Here is an 18,489-nt window from a genome sequence, read left to right as displayed (position 1 = left end):
GAAAGGAAAGGAAAGGAAAGGAAAGGAAAGGAAAGGAAAGGAAAGGAAAAAGGAAAGGAAAAGAAAAGAAAAAGGAAAGGAAAGGAAAGGAAAAAGGAAAGGAAAGGAAAGAAAAGGAAAGAAAAGGGAAGGAGGAAAGGAAATAGAAAGGAAAGGAAAAGGGAAAGGATAAAGGAAAGGAACGAAAAAAAGGAAAGGAAAGGAAAATTTGTAGAACTATCACAGTGCATTCCTGGAAGGTCCCCATGGATTCTCACACATAATGTGTCCAGATTGAATGTGTGATTTTTTTGATAGTAAAAATTCAAGGATAAAGTGGCTTTCAGGATTTTTCCTTTATAAGCCTATCTGAGTAGACACTGGCACTCACCTCTCTTTCTGACTCTCCATTGCAGTGTCAGTGGAGAAGTGATTCTCCCCTAGAGTAAATTTTAACTTTATTATTTTGGCAGTCTCTTCTGGAATCCATGCATATGAATTCCAGAAGACAACTTCCCTGAGTCAGCTACCCCCTTCCGCTTTTCTATGTGATCTGAGGATCTACCTCAGGTTATCAGGCTTGTGTCCAAGTGCTTTTGGCTGCTGAACCATCTACCCAGCCCCTCCCCTCAATTCAGTAGTAGCCCTTTACCTTCTATTCCATCTTGTATTTCTGACCTACCTGAGGACTGACTGGATCTATCAACTTTCATTTCCATCTTCTATGTTACCTGCTCTTTAACTGGAAATTAGAATAATCTACCAATTCACCCAGATTTGCTCAGATCCACCCTGGCTTTAAAACTTAAATCTCCCATTCCATCTTTGCCCCCCAGTTCCAGACAAACTACAATGATTGATCGCCCTTTCTGTCAGATGGTTCACATGAGCCTTACCAGTAAACAGAAGTTTGTAGTTGTAGCCACAAAGAACAAAGAACCTCCCACAACTCCTTTGTCTATCTCATGGCTAAATTCTAGATTTAACTGCTTAGCAACACGGATCCTTTCCCTCTATATAAAGAGCAACTATAGGGACTTAGCCCAATGGCAAAGTATTTGCCTAGCAAGCACAAGGTTCTGGGTTTGGTCAATAGTGTCAACCACAACGAAAGATAAAATTATTTCAAAAGACAAAATTATAAAGAGCACCCAACTCTAGAATATCTTGCCCTGGCCCCACTGTTCCTATACAGCTTTGTTTCACAATTTAGTGTTAACTGAAGTTGGTCTGCCCTCCCACTCACTGTTTTTGTCCCTATTAGACTTGTTTTGAGAAAAAAAAAATACATTCAAAATAAGTAGTCATGAAATTTTGGTAGAATGCCTGATATGATGTGTAATCTATAAGATTGGTTTAAATGTTTAGTAACTCTGGAGTGGTTTTTTTAAGAGATTCTTATCCATTGACACCTCCCACTACTAATTTAACTAGCAGACCCATAACCCATGGGATAACTGTAAATTAGAAGCATTATAAATCAATTCTCTATTTCTTCTCAGAAGAAGATTCTACTGTTCATCCTGGTTTCCTCGGAAACTCTGGAACTGTTTCAGCCATCTAGACAGAACTAGTACTTGGGGGCTGAGGCAGGAGGATCACAAAACCTAGACTGCACAGTAAGTTCAAGGCCAGTCTGCACTACACATTGAGACCCTATCTGAAGAAAGTTTTAAAGACAGGACTCCTTTTAAAACTAGGAACTAAGAAGTGTTCCACAAAATTTAAAAGCAGACAGTGCTACAACTGTGTTACCCAACAGTGTTGTATATACTCCAATCAGTGTATTAACAAGAGAAAAAGAGTTTTTTCCTCAGCTGCCGCCAAGGTGCTCAGTCCTTACGAGGGAGCTAAGGCCACACTGGGGTGAGGCCCTCACTTCATCCAATGGCGACTAACACCATGCTGACAGTCCACAACATGGCCTCAGTCTCAGAGCTCGCTCGCCTGCATCTACCCCGCCCTCATCCCTCACAAGGACTACTACAAGGTCATGAGGATAAGATCAGTGCCTTCATTACAGCAGCTGGTGTCAACGTTGACCCTTTCTGGCCGGGCTGGTTTGCAAAGGCCCTGGCCTCAACTGCAATGTAGGGGCTGATGGCCCAGCTCCAGCAGTTGGAGCTGTACCAGCAGCAGGTCCTGTCCCTGCCACCACTGCTGCCCCAGCTGAGGAGAAAGCGGAAGCAAAGAAGGAAGAATCTGAGGAGTCTGATGATGATGACATGGGCTTTGGTCTTTTTGACTAAACCTCTTTTGTTAATATGTCCAATAAAAAGCTAAAGCTATAAAAGAAAGGAGAGAGAGAAGAGCAAAAAGTGAGGTACAATACTTCAGTGGAAGGAAAGAAAGAAATCATTATTTACACTGTAACTGTCCACATGGGCAACCCAACAGAATTCTGGAATGTCTTTCCTGATCCCAAGGCCCTGTGTACCTGTCACTGTGTGGGACCGGAAACTTAATTCTAAACAAAAGCAGGGAGATTGTCCTGAGTGGGTCCTTGGTCCTTCTTTATGTCTCACCCCTGTAATTAAGCAACTGCACACAATCTACTTAGAAAGGAAATAAAGTCACTTAGCCCCCATTTTGAAAGGCTGGAAGTCCAAAAGGTACATACAAGGACTTGCTCTTCTATGCTGTCCACAGCATAAGTTGCAGTGGCAGAAGCATGATCCAGGGGCTCGTGTGACTGGTAGGGCCAGGCTTACTTGCTTTATAATAACCCTCTGGTGTAGACTCAAGACATTACTTTCCAGGATCATGTCCTAATCATCTAACCGTTCCATCTCTTAAGGTTGCCACCACCTCCCAGGAGACTATTCTGTAGACCAAGCACCCTTAGTATGTACCATTAAACTACACTCAAACGACAGCAGTGGGCTTACCTACCAGACTAGCCCTCTTAAAAGTAGTGCAGAGATGAGTTAAAGCACTGGGCACTTCTTTATTGATAACCACAAAGAAGCCACTTCCCATGGGCTCTACATTGCAAATCAATAAAACTTCTAACAATCAGAGGGGCCACGGAAGTATGTCTGTTCTGAGAATGCAGCTCAGTGGGAACCCTGAATAGAGCCTTATGAGGTCCCGAGGGAAGGACCTCGCTAATCTATGCCCAGACTCCTCACTTAGAGAAAACAGGATAATCAATGCATGCTTCCTTAAACTGCTAAATTTGTATGAATTATTACTACAGAATACAAACACAGACACTTGATACATGGCCTTTGCCAGATTCCTTTCCCAGTAGCACACCATCCCAGTTCACCACTAATAACAATTTAAGCACCACAACTCCCACTTATACTAGGACAGACTGTGCTCCACCTGCTACCAGCAAGAAAGTCCCTATTGCAAATTCCTGGAGGCACTTGTCTCTGCTGCTGTACCAGATTCAGAAGTAGCTGGAAGCTAATCTCCACCCTTGAACAAAGTAGAGAAAACACAACTTAACGCACAATCAAGGAAGGGATAGCTGAATTTCCTGTGTCACAATCAAGTGGCAAAACACAGCATTATTAAAGGAAAAGTGACTTTGCTTGAGAGTATTCTCCAATGGTAAGGAATTTTACACTCTGGCAAAAGATTCAGGCTATAGTACCAACTTGCTGCTGAAATGGCTTCTAAAAGCAATGTCCACACAGAGAAGCTGGATTGCCAGAATTAGCATGATGGATGAAAAAAGGACTGAAGGGGGCCTTACAAATAAACATATTGAAATAAATTTATTATACATCATCAAAATGTATATAAAGTGTTCCCTAGGGATGTCCAAAGAATGTATTATTGCCAATGTGGGGCAAGGAGAGGGGCTGACAACAGAAGCACCTGCATCGTGAAAAGATCTGGTGCCCTGTAAACCAGGTTTGAGAGTAGAAGAGGATGCTATGGCACTGTCTCACAAAAGCAATGGCAATATTTTGATTCTGATGCGTATGTGTTTTGTTACTTTTCTCACTTCTGTAACCACAGTACTTCGAGAGAACCATGCTAGGCAGGGACACATGCAGAAGAAGAGCAGAGACAAATGCCTCCCATCTCAGGGTTTACAGGAGACAGGTAAGAGGAATACAGAAGTACTGCAGCGAGTGGATCCCTGTATAAATATGCCAGAGACCTACTCCTTCCTCAAAGACTTCATTGTAAGGTTTCGTAAAGACCCTTCCAATACAGTATCACCAGGTAGGAATCAAATTTTCAATACACGACACTTTGGGGAGCACACTTCATAGCCAAACCATAGCAGCATGAGCATACATGAAAAAAAAAGGATGTATGTGTGTATGCATGCTACAAGGGCTCACAGAGAGACATCTGATGAGAGTTAAGAGAGGAAAGACACAGGAAAGTGCTATACATGAGGGGTTATTGCAGAAAGGAACCCTGTGCTCATTTTATAACTTCCCTATACATCTGACACTATACCAAAATTAAGAGCAACAACAAACAGCTCACAGAAAACCAAACTTCATAAAAGAAGAAACAAAGGTAAGGAATCTGTCTCGCCACTTTAAATAATAAGACACTTTCTGCTGCTTAACCAGCAGCAAATGCATGGTGACGGGAGACTCTGAAGAACATACAACTTCACACTTTGCACTTCAATGATGAGTTGGAGTCACACCATCGGAGACAAACAACCTGACAACATGAAGTTAGAGCCCTAAGGATGCGGAGACTACAGTCACCCCACCCTACAGACCATGCATACAGCACTGTACACAAAGTCAGTGCCACCTTATTTAAAATACAGCAAATGGGGAAAACTCCAAAATAACACAGCAAGTAGTTAAGAAACTTGGGCCACAGATCTCAGAATCATATTCCATACACTACTAAACACAACAAACTAACGTGATAAAGTAAATATATATATATATATATATATATATATATATATATACACATACATACATACATATATATATATATGCAAAGACAGAAGCTTTAGAAAAGGAAACAAAGCAAACTGACAAGAATCTGTAAGATGATTTTAGCAGTGAGTTTTCCTTTACCTTTCAATTATTCAACAAATGTATTACTGTAATGCAGAGAAATATCCAAGTGGTACAAGACATTCTCAGTTACTGCATTAACATCTATCCTTTCAAAGACAAGAAGGAAAAGGCATGATGTATAATATATACAAATAACTTTATTGTCCTTAAAGATATATATATATATACTGGCATATCTGTGAGTTAGGTGCACTGCACAAGTCCAGTAAAGGAAAGGTTACAAAAGATACATAAGAAATATTCACATAGAAAGCATGGTAAGGAGAATGTCCTTTGTAAGGAACAAGTGCATTCCAAACGAGAGGGCTGCGATAGTGTTTCAAGGTTCAAGTGCCTCCCACGGTGCTGAGGTATAGTGATGACAAGGGGCTTGCCAGCTTCCTTCTTGTCCAATGTTCACTGAAGTCTCATTCGTTTCTCAGGGGGACCTTTAGTGCTCACAGTCTGCTGCACATTCTTTGCACTCTCCTTCTCCTCAGATTTCACAGTTTCCGGCAGAGGCTCTGCCTCTTTCTTTGTCTGATCCACTAGACATCAAAAGCAGGTATTTTGTCAATACAAATTAAAGAGGAGGAAAAACACAAATTTAAACATTAAGTAACATCAATGGTTTACTCTTTCAGATTAATTTTTAATTGCTTATGAAGCTGAATGTTTAGTTGTTTTCCCAGGCAAACTTATTTTAAAATCCATTTATAAACCTAAAAATTTACTAACTCAAGGAAATATAATGCTAGGCAAACACATGGTATTAAAATGAGACATTATGTGTGAACAAGCCACAGAAAATGATTCTATGGCAACTTCACAGACAGCTCAACACCTGTTCTCCATGATGAAACCTACCGTCAAGCCACTCTGGCTTCTTCGCTCTTGCCAGTCTCTCCACCTAAACTCGACTTTCAAATGCTAGTATTACTACCACTAAAACACTACCTGTTGGCAGTTCAAAGGTTAGGAGTGACAAACTATAATGAGACCATGTAAAAGGACAAAATAGCCACACCTCATCTCCTGTCATCGCTGCTAGGACATTAAGTTAATCTTATTCAAGTTTAGTAAAAATAGCAGATGAACCATACCTGGGACAGGCTTTTCTCCAGACTTTTGCTAGGATTTGAAAAATAAGAAATGGGGGAGGAAGGGAAAAGGCAAGTTAATGAAGTTTCTCGTCGGTTTTATAGTCCTAAATGGCACACTTGCGTAACCTCACTGTAAATGACAACTACCAGTAAAGCACCATGAGAGTAAGCTTGTCATTCTCTACTCCTTGCCCTTCATTCCAGAAAGACACAAATCTAACACCAGATGTCAGCATAAAAAGGATGTTCACCTAACAAGCTGTGTGTCACCCCCAACAAAGGTGACAATTAAGAGTAGCCACATAAACACAGGGAACTTCCCAGAGACTCATACTCCAACCAAGGACTATCTGTGGAGATAACCTAGAACCCTGACAATGCAGCCACTTCTGATGAGAACTGATAGACTAAGATCAAAAAGAAGGAGAGGAGGACCTCCCCTATCAGTGGACTTGGGGAGGGGCATGCATGCAGAAAGGGGGGGAGGGTGGGACAGAGAGGGGAGGAGAGGGGCTTATGGGGGGATACAAAACGAATAAAGTGTAATTAATAAAATTAAAAAAAAAAAAAGAGTAGCCACATAGACTCTAAGAGAATAAATAACAGAGCCTCCAATCTTAGATACTTACCTGCTTAGAGGATATAAACTATAAGAAAGGAGAATAAACACAGGAATGGTTTAATCCTAGCACTTGGGAAGCAGAGGCAGATAAGTAACAGGCCTCACTATTCTACAGTCAGACAGGGAAGACAAGGCTTGTTCTAATGTCTCCTTATGATGTTAAAAAAAAATCTCAATTAGTTTACAACTACCTTTAAAATATTCAAATCCCTCCTAACAACAATAAACAAACCTGTGAGAACACATATCTCTGTAAAGGTCCAGAACAACTGATACTAACCACGACCTTAACATGGCTGTGCTCCTTCCCTTACCTGCTTCACTTCAAAAGCTCAAGTTGGTAGAATGGAAGGTGCTGCTGCTGCTACACTCCTCCTAAATCACTAGGTAGTGTTACAAACCTTTACCACAGTTAAAAGAGAACTCTGTTACCACCTCTGCTTCCTTTCTTGACTATGGCAAGCCCCCCACACCTCTTTCCATTTCTTCTGATAAAAGTTTTAAGTCATTAACCATTTACGAGCCTGCATACCTTATATATCAGGCTGGGAATACAGCAGGCAGAACAGAAAGCATGAGTTTCACATTCTCGGTTTGTTATAATCTATTATGCTTTCAGTAACTTTATGGTTGAGAATAATATCCCAACACAGACCTCTACAGTCACACAGATTCATTAAGGAACAGAGAACAATGCTGAATTCATTCCTTTTCTTCATTACCTCCACTAAGTCTTTAAAAACCTTTCCTCTAATTCAGAGGTAATTTTTTAGCTAATAAGGAAGAGCAATATTTTAAAATATTGCTAAAAGACTCTTCAATTAAAAATGTTATGAAAGCGTCAATCAAAGTTCGTAACACATTCTCATTACCTGAACAAATTTGGGTGGAAATTTTTGTCTGAGGTCTACAAGTAAGGCATCCACACGCTGTCGCTGAAAAATGGAGCTTGGTTCTTCTTTCCTTTTGGCTTTAGGTTTAACTTTATCTATTAAAATATCAAAATTCCAAATCAACATACTGAACAAACTCAAACCATTATTTTCAATGACATCTTTACTAGAACAGTTCTTCAAATAAAACATAACAAATACATAAAAGAAGTTCCCAACTCTCCTTTACAAATGATTTACTGACAAACAGTGCTGAGACTAAAATTCTTCATAATTACCTAAATCAATCCACATTGTTGTGGAGTTAAGTGCAACTGACTAGTTCTTCTTCATACAACCCACTAAGACAAATAGAAAAGGCAGGTTTTGCAAACTCTAGTTACTACCCTCAGTTATAAAGACAGTAACTAAACCTAGAAAGAGAATCAGGAGTTCAAGGTCATCTTTAGCTACACAGCAAGCTCAAGGTTAACTAACCTGCCTGGACTACACAAGATTTGTCTCAAAGACTGCAGTTAGCTGGGAATGGTGATGCACTTCTCTGTCAGTCTTAGCACTTGGGAGGATGAGGCCAAAAGAACTGTGTGCTCAAGGCCAGCTTAGGCTCCTATTATGGAGAGATTTCTAAAACTTATTCATTTGCTCATTCTCATTCTAAGAAAAAAAGCTAAACACTGTATTGAGGGGAAAATTACAAAAGAAGATTGTGAAGGCAAGAATAAAAAAGAAAATGAAAGAGAAATTCTGCAGTTACTCACATGTGGGATTCTCTGGCCAGGGGGATCAGGGGTAGGGAATGGAGGTGTCTTTACATGAAGGATTCCAAGTGACCATGCTCTAGACATCATTAGGTGGGGACAATTGCCCCTGTGCCAATTTCACTCCACTAAGGCACACTTTCCTACATCAAACATCACTGCCTGCACCCAATATTAAGAATGTCAAAGGCCACTGCACTGAATCCTACAAAGGCCACCTTTTCCACACTTCCATTATTCTAAAAAGAAACGCTGACATAGACACATTTCTGGACACAGGTTTTTGGTAAAACATGGTTACAAAGAAAAAAAAAAAAAAAACAGCCATAGATTCATGACAGGTGGTACTATCAAAGAATCAGAAAGTGACCTAGGGCCAGAGAAATGGTACAGTGAACAAAGGCACTGGCTATACAAGCCTGGAGACATGTATTTAATCCCCAGAACACACATTAAAGGTGGATGCAGAGAACCAACTCTGGAGTTGCCTTCTGACATCTACACATGAGCTGTGGTACACAAGCTTACACGCACATCACCCACATGCAAATCAATCTAAACAGCCAGGGATATAACTTTGGAGTAAAGTGCTTGCCTAGCATGCCTATAGGCCTGGATTGAATCTTTAGCATAATAGAAGAATTTTTTTTTTTAATAAATAAAAGAGGGGAGGAGAGAAAGAGGGAGCACAGTCCAGCATTCTGAAGAAAGGGCACCAAGAATAGTATCTCACCTTCCCAACTTTGAAGATTAGAGGGCTGAAGGGTTCCAAATTCCAAAACAACTCAACAAGTTACCTTTGCTCACTCATCACCAATGTTTCTCCTCTTTATGGTCTAAATAATTTAAAACCTTAAATCTTCTTTAAAGGGTTATGGGCATGTTACCTCATGGAGAAAACTAACAACTGTTCTGATGTTATTATTACTGCCCCTATGACATGCCATCATCTTCTGAGAAATTAAAACCTAGTCAGGTAATGTCACAAGTCTCCCAGCTTCATCGTCAGTATCAAACTGTCTAGGGAGGTCTAGACACACTACTTACCCTGCTCTTCATGATCTTTAAAGTGCCACCAATACCCTTTGGAAGGATGATATCGACAGTATGACATAGCTTCATCAAAAGCTGACTGAATACCATGCACTGCAGTGAGCTTGCAAAACAAAACAAAAGCCAACACATTCAAATCTCTCATTAGGGCAACTAAAATGACCTAACTAAATATAAAATTTTACCTATGCAAAGGCAGTAATTTCCTATTTTCAGAATCTAGATTACCATTTGATGGTAATAGTCACCCTTCAGTATCTGAAAGGGATTAGTTATATATAATTAGTATTATATATAATATATGCATAAAATAATTAACATTTAGCTATTACATATATAAAATTAGTATTTCTGTATAAGCTATATTCTATATATTTAAAATCATCTCAAGATTGCAAGACATAACATAATATAAATGCTATATAGATACGTGCTACAATGCATGGTTTAGGGAATAATAAAAAAGACAAAACATAATCTAGGTGCAGTTCTTTTTCCAAGTGTTTTATGCATATTACTAATGATGTAGACTGTAGCTCTTTAGGCAGATTCAAAATATTAGCACTGACTTGACCCACAGTTAACAGTGCTCAAAACCCTCCAACAGTTAACATTTTATACCAGCTTACACAAAGCAGAAGACCTCCTACTTGATTCTCAGAGCACAGTGTATCAATTAGAAGTCTGCTTTAATATTCAAAGAATGTGAAAAAAGCTAGGGGTGCTAGAATCTGGAATCATCTGGAATCTCCGCACTTGGAAGATACTAGAAGAAGCAGGAGGACCAGGGGTTCAAGGTCATCTTCAGACACATAGTGAGCCCAAGACTACTGTCTCAAGAAAAAGAAAAGAAGGAAGGGAAGGTAGGCAGGCAGGTGGGTGAAGACACATACCACTCTGGAGTTTATAACTGATCCCAAGTCTGGTGCCTGATAGATGACTCCAGCGATGATGTAGTAATCAGCAAGTGGAATAACTAAAGAAGCAGTAAAAATAAAAGCTTATGAACACAGCTTGGACACAAACTGCTAAAAAGATGATTTTTCATAAAACAACTAAACTTGGGTACTTCCCTATATGGAACTTTAAGGGAAGGTCAAGCAATTTCTCTCTTCAAGTAAGCAGTACAGGAAAACAGCCACACTGTTCTGTTCATTTATATGTTACCTTGAGTTGTTAACACTTGAGTAGCTCTGTGGAGTTCCATCCACAAAGCCTGAAGAGTTCAACAACTCTCACCCACAAGCAGGGCTTCTTAAACTGAAGGCACATCTGAATCGAGTCTGATCAGCTCAATGTGCATCTTATGCTTATTAAAATGAGGTTCTTCCTAGGTCCATGTATACCTACACAGAGCACATTTCAATGTTCTAAGCAATGAAAATGGTATTAGTCAAACCTTGGGAAGTAAGACTGAAGAACACGGGAGACTTGGAGAAGAGAGTTAAGATATCTGATGCACTATACTTGACTCCAGGTCCCAGGACTGAGTCCAAGGACAAAAATAACTACTACTGAGCCTGATGACATCTTGTATCATTACTATATCCTGACTGTTCCCAAGTGGCCCTGCTTATTATCTAAGGTTCTTTTTCTCTGCAGAAACTCCAGACCTTCCACTCTAAAGCAATATTCAGATTCTGAACTGTAAATTCTTTGGCAAGTGACTCTTTGATATTGACCCAGGGTAAAGGATGTCCCCAGGTATCTTGATGTAGAACATCTATCTACTTGAAAGACATCTCTCGGTGATAATCCCCTGCTTTTCTACTTTGAATCGTTTCTTCTTCAGTGAGACTCCCTGCAAATTCCCGGGTTGATCTCAAGGTGCTTTCAAGTGCCAGTCTTCACTAAAGTATATACCTTAGCTCTCTGATTCAGATGCAAATCTGGATTTATTTACTCTTCAATGTTGTTTCTTAAGCAAATATTATTCATTTAGAAGTCAAAAACTCAGGTAAGATTTTTTGATGACTGTGCCATTTGAAGATGCTCAGTTGTTCCTCTATGGACATAATAAAACTATATAGGCCATGTCTTTTGTAAAATATTAACTTACATACATCGAGGAAATGAGAGGTACTCAAGAGGTTCAAGGTCCAGCGGACACTCAACCACTGTGCTCACAGGAAGAGGTGATCTAATTGACTTCCAGAGCTACCAGAGTTTTTGATATACTTCTGACGTGCAGCTATACCTGCGAGCCAGCCAAAATGTACTACATGAATGTGGTGCACCCGATTTCCTACTAAGTCTGCAATTCTGGTGGGCAGAAAATGCCTGTGACCAGTCCTCAAAAAAACCCTTTGGCTCAGAGTTTCAAGTGACTTTCTATATATACATGTATATATACACATATATACACATACATGTATATATATACATGTATATATATGTACATATATATGTATATGTATATATATGTACATATATATACATGTATATATGTACATATATATGTATATGTATATATATGTACAGCTATATGTATATGTATATATGTGTACATATATGTATATGTATATATATATACATGTATATATACATATACATGTGTATATATATATATATATATAGCTTCATCTTATGTTGAATAGAAGACACATTTGGTATGGATCCTCAGGAGATGTCAGTTCCTATAATGCCTTTTCCCATTGTGTAAGCTGTGTGACCTTCTTAGGTAGCTATAATGAATTCCAGCCATGAGTACAATGGATGCTGAGCCTGATGAGTACACCCTTAAAACAAGTATTAGACATCTATGTGGTTTGTAAGATCCACAGAAACAGAATCGATGCAAAACAAATACACAAAACATAACATGTAAGTCAGTTCCAGAATGGTACAACAAATTAAATTCCATATTCAAAAATAAAATAAAGCACACAGGTTAGGAAGTAAATAAGTTACAGTGTTTTGTACATTTTACCTTGAGCAGGGGACTGCCGCTGTTGCTTTCGAATGATGAAAAGAATAGGCTCTTGAGCGTGTAAAAGGATATATTCAACTCCAACCATCTGACTGAAATGGAGGCACACAGAGATCTGTGAATGAAACTTAACTCTTTGCAGGACTCATAAATTACCAAATAAATTGTAAAAAGGGGAATAAAATCGCTTATCATCAATGTTAAAAGTTGGCTATTAAATAAAACTATTTTTTCAGACAGGAGTATACAGACTAAAATGTGGTTTTTAAACAATAAAATTTATAAAAATTCATGAATTTAAATTTAGTTTCAGTAAAGATTATGTTTAAAGCTACAATAGTTACCTTTAACAGCTTCATTTACCTAAGAGCAAAATCTATTTAAAATATAAAATCTAAACTTTATAAACCCTACCCCATCCTCAATACGTAGGAGTTACTTCAGAAACTTCTGCAGATGAAATAAAATTCTTATTTAGCATCCAAAGTCTAAAGAATCCTGTTTTGTTTGGCTAAAATTTTCTTCATTTGTCAAAGAAAGGCTTACAATAAACCTGGCTATATTGTAAAATATTAGATTTGAAGATGAACATAATCATGATTATTTGGCTGAGAACAGTCACACTTACCAGAGCAGCAGCTCCAGTCTACCCTAACTGACATGATGAGGAGGTCAAGTCACAAATGTCTGTCAAATTTGTACAAACCAACAAAATGGGTTTGAAACTTTGTGTGTGTGTGTGTGTGTGTTCAGAGAACAAGTTTTTGTTGTTGTTGACTTTTGATACTAAAATTTAATTAAGATATTTCTCCCTTCCCTTTCCTCCCTCTAAACCCTCCTGTGTACTCCTCCCCACTCTCCTTCAAATTCACGGCCTCTTTTTTCATCAGTTTTTATTGCATGAATACATGTACTTGCATGTGTATATATAATATTATATACTTATGTATAACACCATATTAAATAATAAATATATATTATATATAATATTCCTAACTATAACCTGTTAAGTTCATATAATGTTACTTGTATGCATGTTTTCAGGATTGACTGTTTGGAACTAGAAAACCAACTGGTGTGCTCTTGCCTGGGAAGGACTGCCTCTCCCACACCCAGCTTTTCCTCAGTTGACTATAAATCTTTGTATGGGGTTGAGCTTCATGTGTCCCCACAACCCCGGAGAGCACAACTTTCAATAGCTAATTTTTTTCCTCCCACCATGGGTTCCAGGGATCAAACTTGGATTACCAATCCTGTATTCGAGTACTTTTACTCACTGAACCATCTCCCTAGTCTGCAACTTCTAGTTTTCCTTCCAAAGGTTCTACTGTGTTTGTCACCAGCCATCACACACCGGCCAAAATGACTGTTCATTGCAAGATCTCATTGGCAAAGATGCTACCTTCTTAAAACAACTTACTTCAAGTGCTCTAATGTCAGCCTTTGCATTTTGACCACTTCATTATTGCACGTCCTGTCATAAAACGGATTGCTTCTCTCTGAAAAGTAATCCAGGACACTACCACTGTTCAAAATGGGGATCCAAGAGCTGTCAACCCAAGAAATTCCCAGCAGATTATCTGTAGGAAAGAAATAAAATATTTAGAAAGGATAAATAACCTAATTCAACAAATACTTATTATGTGCTACAAATTAAAGAGGGAGATAAGTATTAGAAAAGAGAAATATGAAAAGAAACATAGTATGTACTATAGTAAAGTTAGGGATAAATTCATTTAAAAAAAAAAAGCACATAATGGGGAATAAAACACTTTACGGGGGATACAGAATTTTTCATGGGACAGGAGGTGGTTTTTGCACTGTGTTAAAGAAGAGAAGCTCACCATGAAGAAAAGAAGGATAAAGTATTTGCCAGCAGAGAAAATTCATATACAAAGGTACAAAAAGAGCCAGGCAGTGGTGGTGCACACTTTTAATTCCAGCACTCGGGAGACAGAGGAAAGAGGATCTTAGAGTTCCAGGCCAGCCTGGTCTACAGAACGAGTTCCAAAGCACCCAGGGATACACAGAGAAACCCTGTCTCAAACAAAAAAAAAAAGAATTTAAAAAAAGGTATAAATATATGTATATATGTATTAAATATTTTGATTTTGAATAATTAGGGTAACGACATGTTAAGATTTTAGATCTAGAAAGATCTTTTTAAAGACTAAAAATCCTGAGTTTTTAAATGCTGACAACTGATTCAAAAATTTCCAAACACACCCACAACCACCAGTTTAAAGAACCTTCCACTGGTGGGCAAAGAATGTTAGGGAGCCTCTATTACAGATGACAGGTTAATGATGTAAAAGTTAAAAGGCAGATGGTAAGTAAAATCCCCATATTACAGACATAATGTTTCAGATTCAGAATAGAAGTAAACCTCAAATTTTAAAAAGACATGTTAGATCCAGAAACAGTGATAAAGACCTACAGGTCATAACACTCTGGGAGGCTGAGACAGGAGAATCGAGAGACTAAGGCCAGACTGGGCTACATGGGCACCTGTCTCAAAAGACATGGTAAATTAGTTCTCTATAACTAATGAGTTTTATTGTGCACTGGCTATGAGAATGTTTCACATCAACGCCTACTAAACACCACTAGAGTTAGTTATAAACATAATGCTTCTAAAATAATAACTGAAAACTTCACCTCTTCTATAAGGTTACTTTTGGCATTTCTGAAGAAGTCAGACCTAAGTCAAGATGACAAGCAAGTCCATGCAAAATGAATCAAGTGAGGAAAGGTTGTTACATGTAAAAAATACATATAAATAAATAAATCATGCTTTGTGTGTTCTAAAATACAGGAAACAAACAAAAGCAGCATGTTAACAAAAATAATCAACACCAACCACCTATTTATACTATATAAAAATTATATACATATATGGATAAATTCATAGTCAAAATATACAAAACGAGGAAATATTTTCAGAAAAAGACACCTTTCTAATGAAAAGCAACAACAAGGAAGACCTTAGGGAAGGTGCTCAATCCTCATTCAGAAGGACAAATATTATAGACATTGGAAGCAGGAGAAGACAGAGAACAGGACAGGAGACTACCACAGAAATGTAGAATTTATAGTAAATAAAATTGTTATTGGATTAAGGAATTTAAATCTTAAGTTGTGGTTTCTTTTTGCTGCTTTAGGAAAGTGACTTTTTTCCTTAAAAATGTTTCTTGTACCTTACCTTAATATCATTTACCAGGCATAATCACTTCATGCCTATATCTATTAACTAACTGGTGGTAGGTAGGTAAGATCTGTAATTACACATACAACACTGTGTATGTTAAATGCTTGGCACACTTTAACCCAATAAATGTTAACTGTGACAGTGGGTCATGGTGGCTTTTTCTGTGTTCATGGCAACTTCAATATACTGTGATTACTAATAATTCTCATATCATCACCAGATACACAGATGTGTGCTCCCATTAAATTGTGAATTTTTATTCATCAAGAATGAGCATAACAGCCATCAAAAGCTTACAATTCATGACTGAAGGCCAAGGCAAGTATGATTTGTTCGATTAATCATGGATCTTCATCAATTTAAACAGCTTCATGTATCCAAAGACATTCATCTACAAAATACTTAACTGGAATGAAAAGTACAATCTCTAACTGAAAGCAATCATTTGTCCCACTTCAAGATAAACTATAAACTGTGATCACAACTTCATGAAGAGAACCAAATTAAGCAGATTCAACCACTTCTCACTAATGCAGTTATCACCCTTCCCAAGATACCTCCAATTTCCATCTATTCCAGAAAAAGTCCTGTTTTATTAAAATTCTACCCTTGCCTCCTTACACTAGTCTCAGCAGCCAAAAATCTAATAAGTAAATACATAAATTAAAAGAACGACAAACAGAACGTGCCCTCCCGGTTGATCAAAACTCTGCAGGGACTCTCTGTCTTACTCTTGCCCCAAAACTTCTCTAAATTATCTTCCCACATCTCAGTCCACTTATGGCTATGCCAGCTTCTCTGACATTCCTCTAAACATCAGACACATTACAATGATGCTAACAAATATAAATAATAAGCAAAACATTGAAAATGCTAAATATATGCTCTCATAGACTAATTTTTTTCTCTGTTCACGCATTAGCAAGACAGTGTGGTGACACACCTGTCAGTGCAGCACTCAACAATCTCCAAGTGATAAACTTAGAAACTTGAAACTCTTCACAATGGAAAACGAGAGGGTAAAATGTGACCCAGAAATACTGCAACCAACTACTACTTAAGAAAGTATACATGAATTAGCTGGCACCTCGGTCCACCTAATATAGCAAAAGGCATCTCAAACACTTTAAAACTAATTAACTAAACTCAATAAACACACATACACATAAGACCATGCAAGTACGTAGTGAACTTATTGGGAAGAAAGGATTCAGTGGGTATGGGAAAGGATAAGAATAATGGGTGGTATACATATTAAAAACATACATTGTGAAATTGTCAAAAAGAAAAACAAAATATATACAAACAAAACCAAACATGCTACCCAAGCAAAAAGCAATTAAGAGGTTGCGTCTCCATTTATTCACTTGACTCAACGAAAATTACAATCTCTCTACAGCTCAGCTTGCCGAAGGTAACCGCTGAATGATAAGTGAAGGTTATTATAGACTAAAACTTAAATAACATGAAGACTTAAGGATTTCTGTCCGGAGACCCGTACAACGGGATCGGTCCTCATTTTACTCAACTTATCTCTTCCGAAAAGCCAGCCCTTCACCCCGATATAATACCCCAGCAGTGCGGTAGAAATTCCCCAAACTGTTTCTAACTCTTCCGCTTCGACCCTTTTTAAAGAGGCTCGTGAGAACAAGGGGAAAACTCGACAACTTTTCGTCAAACTGGAGCCTGAGGCTGTCTGGCAGCCACTCAAAAGAACCTGAGAGACCTCACAAAACGGTGTGACGCTGACTTCAGCGAGCTATAAACCCCCAGCAGACCACGATCTTGGGGGCGTGTGGGAAGCGTAACATTAATTACCTCGGATATCCACCGCCGCCATAATTCCAAAACCGCTCCTAGAGCCTCCTTCCGGCGCACTGTAAAGGTAATAACCACCGCGACGGAAGCGGCGGGTTGACTGCCGTACGGATAGGAAGGAGGTCAAAAGTATTCAAGCGGCGGAGTGCGAAGGCGGGAAAAAAAAAAAAAAACTGTTCCGGAGGGAGGAGGAAAGTGGGCGGAGCCTGGCTGAGATTTTTTTTTTTTTTGGCTCCGGGTCACCTGCCGGGAGGAGAAAGCCACGGCCAGGGGTAGCTGCGGGGAGGAGGAAAAAGGTAGCGCAGGCTGAAGGATGGAGCCGGAAGGCGGGGAGGGGCGGGGCCTGTAGACCGGGTCGTTGAAAATGAGTGGGCAGCATGGCAAGGGTGCCCAGGAGGAACTGACGGAGAGGTTGGAGGCACGGATCCACAACAAAAAGTAACAGCAACATCAAAAAGGCAAAGCGGCAGGGCGCAACAGTGGAGAAAGTGATTGCATTCACAGGTAACGAGGCTGAAGCTAGTCCAGTCTCGTGCTCACACTGACATTCTAAAATTCTCTAAACCGAGGTACTCACTAGCAATCCCGGCTCTGTGGAGACAGAGCCAAGTGAATAGCAAGCCTGGAACCAGCCTAAACTACGTAGACAGTATTTTAAAAATAATTAATCTCATGAGTGTACAAACGGGCTGTTAGATTTAGAAGCTACTTGCCCTCTTTTTTTTTTTTTTTTTTTTTTTTAACCTTGCCTCAGAGAAATTCAAGAAACTGGCTCTTCCTGTTGACTGAGCCCATTAAAAACCTAAACCAATTAAGAACTTAGAGCAGCTCATGACTAAATTTCGTAAAACAGGAAGTGCTTCTGAGGTGAATTATTAAAAAGATTAAGAAGAGAAAAGGAATTCCCAAGCGTCCTCCTGATGCCTGTGGTGTGGGGAAGATATAGAAAACCACAGCAGGACTTTCTGTCTCTAGTGTGGTTTTGTAAAAGCAAAATGATGGAGATGCCGGCCAACAAGACACAGAAACTGAGAGGAGGACCCCAAAACCTGAAAGACGGAACCTATATTCTCAAACTAAGGACTATCAAGGCGCCCCCAGGATTTAACCAAAACCCAGAAACAAG

At 38.9% G+C, this 18,489-nt stretch overlaps 1 protein-coding gene and 1 pseudogene across 2 annotated transcripts; one reads left to right on the top strand and one right to left on the bottom strand.

The window, feature by feature from the left end:
- LOC129665892 (60S acidic ribosomal protein P1-like) overlaps positions 1–2,228 on the top strand; it is a 5,826-nt pseudogene extending 3,598 nt beyond the window's left edge.
- A 2,891-nt stretch (positions 2,229–5,119) lies between these two features.
- On the bottom strand, positions 5,120–17,412 carry Med6 (mediator complex subunit 6). 2 transcript variants are annotated; one of them, XM_055593266.1, is made up of 8 exons: positions 17,364–17,412; positions 13,758–13,917; positions 12,338–12,429; positions 10,302–10,384; positions 9,403–9,511; positions 7,577–7,692; positions 6,083–6,110; positions 5,120–5,527 (listed from the first exon to the last, which is right to left on the bottom strand). In XM_055593266.1, exons 1-8 carry the CDS (start codon positions 17,383–17,385, stop codon positions 5,397–5,399), a joined length of 741 nt encoding a protein of 246 aa, XP_055449241.1. In that variant the 5' UTR covers positions 17,386–17,412; the 3' UTR covers positions 5,120–5,396. The 2 variants fall into 2 exon arrangements, with proteins under 2 accessions (XP_055449241.1, XP_055449242.1); XM_055593267.1 differs by lacking the exon at positions 7,577–7,692 and having other exon boundaries at positions 5,476–5,527.
- Positions 17,413–18,489: the final 1,077 nt, after the last annotated feature.

The sequence above is a fragment of the Psammomys obesus genome, unplaced genomic scaffold (assembly GCF_907164565.1).
Source record: "Psammomys obesus unplaced genomic scaffold, mPsaObe1.curated_primary_1811, whole genome shotgun sequence".
NCBI lineage: Eukaryota > Metazoa > Chordata > Mammalia > Rodentia > Muridae > Psammomys > Psammomys obesus.
This window is presented reverse-complemented; position numbering and strand designations above follow the sequence as displayed.

Bases quoted from the DNA above. Each gene is read 5' to 3' on its own strand.
- Med6 (XM_055593266.1), bottom strand. From the start codon at position 17,385: ATGGCGGCGGTGGATATCCGAG. The intron at 13,918-17,363 runs GTAATTAATGTT...TCTTTCCTACAG, and splicing joins GGCGGCGGTGGATATCCGAG to ATAATCTGCTGGGAATTTCT. The intron at 5,528-6,082 runs GTATGGTTCATC...TTTGATGTCTAG, and splicing joins TGGAGAAAAGCCTGTCCCAG to TGGATCAGACAAAGAAAGAG.